At 33.9% G+C, this 6,777-nt stretch overlaps 1 protein-coding gene across 1 annotated transcript; it reads left to right on the plus strand.

Moving 5' to 3' along the window:
• The first annotated feature begins 1,470 nt into the window (after positions 1-1,470).
• LOC100175803 (decaprenyl-diphosphate synthase subunit 1-like) lies at positions 1,471-6,082 on the plus strand. Its single transcript, XM_002123728.4, has 8 exons — positions 1,471-1,892; positions 2,486-2,616; positions 2,940-3,081; positions 3,607-3,718; positions 4,288-4,385; positions 4,862-5,056; positions 5,637-5,717; positions 5,863-6,082. Exons 1-8 carry the CDS (start codon positions 1,590-1,592, stop codon positions 6,001-6,003), a joined length of 1,203 nt encoding a protein of 400 aa, XP_002123764.1. The 5' UTR covers positions 1,471-1,589; the 3' UTR covers positions 6,004-6,082.
• Positions 6,083-6,777: the final 695 nt, after the last annotated feature.

Below are 6,777 nucleotides of genomic sequence, written 5' to 3' on the forward strand. Positions count from 1 at the left end.
TCCTTGCTCGTACTTTCTTTGCCCGAGAGGTGCTAACTAAATTATGACGCCTCAACGATGGTACACAATTGGCACGAACATTTATTTACCACTGCCTCCACGTAACAATTCTGGTGATCTTTGCACACTATTCCAACAACCGAGGATTGAGCGTTGAGCATAAGGGTCGTCTTCTCTACCTGCAATAATCTCTCTCGGTCTTATTGCGCTCGGCAGGTTGCTGCCAATAAGTAGACCGATTTCCAGATCTTTTTTTTAAATGTTTCCATTGTTTTGCCGTTTCTGGTCTTGGAATCTGGCTTGACAGTGGTACTCGTTCAGATTTGTCGTAGCTTAAAACTTCTAGATCCCATATTCGGTGACAGGGTGTTACATTGCTTCTGTGAACAGTGGGTAGGTTTAAATAGGTTCGTATACCACCAACATTGAATCTGTAATAAATGATTTGTTCGATTGATCATTAAGTATACAATAACATAGGGTTTCATTGTTTGGATTGCCTCTTGATCTCACCCACACTGGAACTATCATAGCGTTGTTGCAGCCATGGTCTTCGCCGAAAGAACCGCAAACTCTTGTGCATCGGTTGTTCGCGTCTTCGTTCGCGTTTTGAAGAAAATGATGTTTCAATTTTTAGGTATTACGTAGCGCTATAACATATTCGAAGCTGGATCGGAAGAAAATTCTATAAATATATTTTTATGACGAATATTAATATTCAGTTATAAAAAAAAGTTGAAATTAATTTTTTTTTCGATGGGGATAACATGCTAGTAACCTACATAGATGTATGCGTAAGTTATATTTTCACAAAAAAAATCAAAAATATAATATTTATATGATTCAAGTTATGATCATACTTTTTATATTTAACATTTATCCCCGCACTTTTTTGAAGAAAATAATGTTTCATATTTTAGGTATTACTTAGCGCTATAACATATTCGAAGCTGGATCGAGAGAAAATTCTATAAATATGTTTTTATGACGAATATTAATATTCATAATTAATAATTAAAAATTAAGGATAATGTATGTTTTTCGGTAAATTACAGAAAAACTTGGGCCTAAAAACAAATTTAAAGGTTGAAAAATGTAAAAAACATGTGTTATTTGTTTTCTGTGTCAAAAAAAGTCAAAAATTAGAATTAGAAGCTGTTGATTTGCGACATTTTAGTCATTTAATGCGGCTAAATTTATACATTTTTTCTAAAAAATGTTTGGTAAGGTAAATAGAAGCTGTTTTACACCTTCCCACAATAGGAAAACACAAACAAAACTTAACAAGTTCGTTTAAACCCATTGTCAAAGTCACCACTTTTGCTCTATTTTGGACACACATAGACGGCAGTTGGACTACTCGGTGTTTATACGACTCTGGTTGAACTACTCGGTATTTCCAAAGTTAGGGTATTTCTATGGTTCTGGTTGCAACAGGGCAACACTTTTTTTCGTGAAAAATATTTTTTGTCAAAATTGAGGTTTAGTTTAGTTACAGTTAAAACAGAATTCTGCCAGGATTTTCCTAAGCGTTTTTATTTCTGTTAATAAATAAATAATAAATAATCCAATTAAATGCCAACAGCGCGATGAAGCTGCTATTTGACGCATGTCTGCTTACAAGGCGAAGCGTACGAAACAGTGTGTTTAAACCAACTTCGTTCAACTTTCTCTTCCGACCTGAAAATTATTTTAAAGTGGAACACAGGTCTTTACAACATACATGCCGCTGTGTTACCGACACAATCAAGCAGAATAAATGCGGGTACATGCAACGCATACGGGAATTACATTGTACGAATTATTTATATGCAAAAGATGCTTCACTACCTCATGGGTTTGATTCATATGGATTTGATGATATGTCACACTTACACTCCGATATTAAGAAGGTAAATTAGCAAATTTTGTAGTATTATGTTTGACGTGCGATGACAAAATAAATGACCACTATCAATACATTCTACTACATAAACATTTCTTGCTTAACAATTGTTCAACGGTATAAAAGTAAACCTGCCTTTTTTGCTTTCAATGTTTAGATCATTTTATGTTGCATAAGTATAATGTAAACAGATTTTTTTCTTGAATTATTGCATTGGCTTCAAATATTTTCCATTTTGCTTTACTAAGATAAAATGCGAACCACACCTGCTTTAGATTGATTATAGCCCCATTATATAGTAAAACTTAACATTAAGTTTGTAATGCTATTTGAACATTACCTGTTTTTATACTTTTTAAAAGGTCCAACTTGTAGTTTAAAAGTTAGTGCCACCAGTAGAAAGTATCGAAAATGGTTTCTATATTTTCTGTTCCGTTTATAACATATTTGAGAAACTTTAAACTGGACAAAGTTATAACTGGGTAAAGTAAAATATTTTTCATATTTAAAAAAAAGTTGAATTTTCTACATCACTAAAAATGGTTTTCATTTTTTTTAAATCAAAACATGTATGTAATGCAAACCACTTCTTTACTAAAGATTTTGCACACAAATGTGAAGCCGCTACAAACTATGTGTAGTTATTATTTCGATGGTAACGGCAAACACTTCCGACCAAAAGTTGTTTCACTCGTATCTAAGTTGTGTAACGAGCATGGTGGAATTGAAAGGTGATTTTATTTCAGTAAGTCTTCGAATATTAAGTGTTTAAATAAATACTGAAATGCTGATTTGTTATGGTTTATGAAAAGTTATATATCATAGACTGACCTAGTGTTTCCCAGCCTGTTTGTTTAATAAAGTGTTGCTCAGATTTAAAATCTCATAAATGTGAGTAAAACCGGCAACCGCTAACAAGTAATATATTTAGTCTTAGTTTAACTTTCTGTTCTTAACACCATGCATGTATTGTATATGTGAGTTTTTTACATCATAGTTTGATTAGGATTCTTCCTGCAAATGTTGTTTAACACGAATTGATATTTATTTGTAGAAAAGTCTCCGAAAATCAGCGTAAAATTTCACTAATTGCCGAAATGATTCATGTTGGAAGTTTAATCCATGATGACGTGGTCGATTTCTCCAATGTAAGGAGAGGAAAACGATCTGTTAACGCTCTCTGTGGTGATCATAATGTGAGTATCGATATTGAATGCTAGTGAGAAATAACCTGCTTTAATAAGTGAAAAAACTTTGGGGGAATTTTCACTTTGAGTAATCTGTGATTACCGATGGATATTGCTTATAAGTTTAACACTTATTGCTGTATATTCTATAGATGTACAGATTATCGTGTATGTAACTTGGTCGCAACAGCCACCCTTTTTACCTGAATATTTTTCCCACACTTTTTATCCATAGCGTGTTTAATGTTGGTCATTTTGCTGTTCATTCCTTTCTCTCCATTTTCTAAAGAAATATGATCTGTGTTGTGTTCTAAGGGATAAATAAAAAAAGTCATATCATGTGTATTATTTTGTGGATCTTTTTCGCACAGCTGTCAATTGACTTGGTCAACCGCACCCTTATATATAGTGGTTTCAGCATTCGGTTTAACGTTAAACTATAAACCTTAACCCTGTATTCAGTAAATAGACCAAACCAGTGTGACGTATCACTAGTTAATATTTTGATTTTCTTACCAGCTTAAATATTTGCAGGCAGTAATGGTGGGCAACTATGTTGTTGCAAATGCTTCAAAATTATTATCAAGTATTGGAAACCCAGAGATAACTATCATAATATCTCAAATTATTGATGACATTGTGAGAGGTTAGTTATGTGGTGGGCTTGTAAATGTTTCAGGTTACCAATTGTCTTGATTTTACTGATGAATGAATGTAAATTGTTTATTCCTGCATGATTGGAAAACGACAGGCTTTTAATACGGATATTTTGTTTCATACAACTCGCGTTCGCTTACGAGTTGCCCTATTCAACTTTGTGGGTGATTACTTTTTATGGCTTGCTATAAGTGTATTACCTCCCAAAAACATACTGTCAAGTGTTAACAATAGTAGCAGTGATGAGCCTTGAACCAATCCACTACCCTCTAGGTTAGAGACAAGCCTGCTGACAACTTTGCCAAGGCGCTACACTGGGATTTATAACATAGTACTTAGTTAGTTTGCTCATCAATTCAATGCCTAATGTGGGTTTAGCAACTACACTTTTATTTAAGTAGTTTTCTGCAGTGTGTGTATAAGGACTGTTGTTTTATTGCTAATTCCCTTCTTTTTATTGTTTTAATAATAACCCTTATCTTCGCTACTATTTCCAAGAAGAAAAAAAAAATTCTGTAACTATGTTAAATATTAATAATGCTATAATAATGATTCCAGGTGAGTTCATGCAGCAAGACAACAAAGATCAATTCAAACATTACCTGAAGAAAACTTACAAGAAGACAGCAAGTTTGATAGCCAACTGCTGTAAAGCTGTATGATTGTGTTTTAATTGTTTTATTGTTCACTAAATAATGATGTAATATTGTCAATGTTACGTTACCAGCCATAATACATTTTTAAAGAACCAACTGTTAGCGTAAATGATAAATTTACTCAAATGATACTTAAAACATATAACTGGCCATAGTTTACATTATTACACGGGTGCAGTGTTTGCAAAACAGATATATGTGTCAGCACATGCTGCAGAATGTTGCTTGTAATATTATATATAATTTACTTTTATGACCGTGGCCTGGAATCGTTTAAAAATAGCAGGCTCAATAAAACATCGGGATCTTACACTACGTATGCAACTGGTTTAAAGTACGATACTGTTCGTATCTACAACTTTTGAGCCGGTTGTAGATACTTTGTTCCCCAGTCAGCTACACCATAGCACATTTATTACTACCAATGTTAAGGTGCTACCAAATTATACATTTTGTTGAAAAAATACTTTTTACAGGTCGCGTGTTTAAGTTCCAACAATAATGAAGTAATAGAAGCCGCTTATCAATATGGTTCAAATATTGGGATGGCGTTTCAACTTGTGGATGATTTGTTAGATTTCGTTGCATCATCCAAAACACTTGGTAAACCATCGGTTGCCGATCTTAAACTTGGCTTGGCAACAGCACCCGTTCTATTTGCATGTGACAAGGTAACTAGGAATGTTTCTTATTTTTTCTCTGTGTATAATAGGGTGGGGGAAGATCACGGGACAAGATGGGACACATTTTTATTCATTTTTTTGTCCATTTGGTAGTGAACAAAGAACATTCAAAGAACAATAAAACCGCATCCTTACGACTCCCATAGACCATTGTTAATTGTTTAAAACACGATCGGCTATTGTGGATATTATGTGCAAAAACTGTCCCATTTTACCCCACAGTAATATTTCTTTTTCTTTTATTTTGAATTATATCATTTTTTGTTTTAGTTAAATGCAACCCTTTGTGTGTTAGTTTATTAGTGTGGTTGGAGTATTCACCTTTTTATTTGATACTTTTCTTCAAGTGGTTCTTACCAGTAACTTGTATTTTTTACCTTGAAATTAGCTATCGTATTCAAAGATAAAATAAAATTTATGTTAAATACCACTTTGTATGAAAACCGAACTATATATACTTATTGTTCTGTAAATTTACCGATATAATATTTAGGCAATATGTCGTTAACAATTAGTCTTGACTTCTCTTGTTTAAATGTTTGATTTCTGAATGTTTATTTTTCACCAGCACCCTGATCTGCATAGTTTAATATTACGAAGATTCAATGAAACAGGAGATGTTGAATGGGCACTTGAAGCTGTTTATAATGTATGTATTTATTTAAGCTGTCCATGCATCATTAAAAACATTGGCTACAATGCAAAGATAATCAAAATCAAAGTCTTTTTTTAAACCTGTTTATAAAATATGTTATTTGTTTGAAAACAAAACATTAATGTTTACAAATCAACAGAGTTCAGCATTGGAGGAAACACGTTTATTAGCTGAACAATATTGTAAAGACGCTCGGCTCGCGTTATCTATGTTTCATGAATCTACGAATAAGACGGCCTTGTTACAACTGACAGATGTTGTACTTAACAGAAGCAAATAATTAATTTATATTTCAGCAACCATACTTTGTGGTTTAAGTAACATTTCGTGTTTAAAATAAATAAAAACTTTTGTGTTAACTCTCAGACACATTTACTTAAGGAATGAAATGTTTAGGTTTGTTGGGGTGAGTATATAAATTCGACACCATGGTGATCCTAGAATACATATATTCTAGCGGCCATTTTCGATACCTTTTACTGGTGCCACCAACTTTGGACACTGTACTAACTAGACCCCAGCGGTACTAATTCTAAAATAAAATAAAATATTGATTATGAATATTAATAATCAACCGTATATGTTAGCAAACACCTCGGTAACTACCAGTTAGGCACCAAATATTTTCTGGTACCGTGCTATTTTTTTTGTTCATGCGAACAGTTTGAACCGCACATGGGGCATGTCCAACACTCCAGGGCTGCGGGTTGCCGACAGCATCAGGTCTTTGAACGAATGATACTTGTTTATATATGTGTGCAAAGCGTGGCAGCGAAAGGGCACACTTACTAGTTATTACCTGCTGTGCAACATAGTGAATGATTTTTGAACGTAATGGCTGCTTGGCTGATAATTTAGGCAACCCATTAGTGGGCACTGTCCGGCGCCGTGGCATAGTGGTTAGCGCGCCTGCCTGTACCCATTAGGTAATGGGTTCAAGGCTCGTTGCTGCTACCATTGTGGGCGTATGTGTCCTTGGGCAAAACACTTAACGATAATTGCTCCAACCTAGTGACCACTAATAGGTTGCCTAAATATCAGCCATAGGGATCCT

The sequence above is a fragment of the Ciona intestinalis genome, unplaced genomic scaffold (genome assembly GCF_000224145.3).
Source record: "Ciona intestinalis unplaced genomic scaffold, KH HT000062.2, whole genome shotgun sequence".
NCBI classification, from domain to species: Eukaryota; Metazoa; Chordata; class Ascidiacea; order Phlebobranchia; family Cionidae; genus Ciona; species Ciona intestinalis.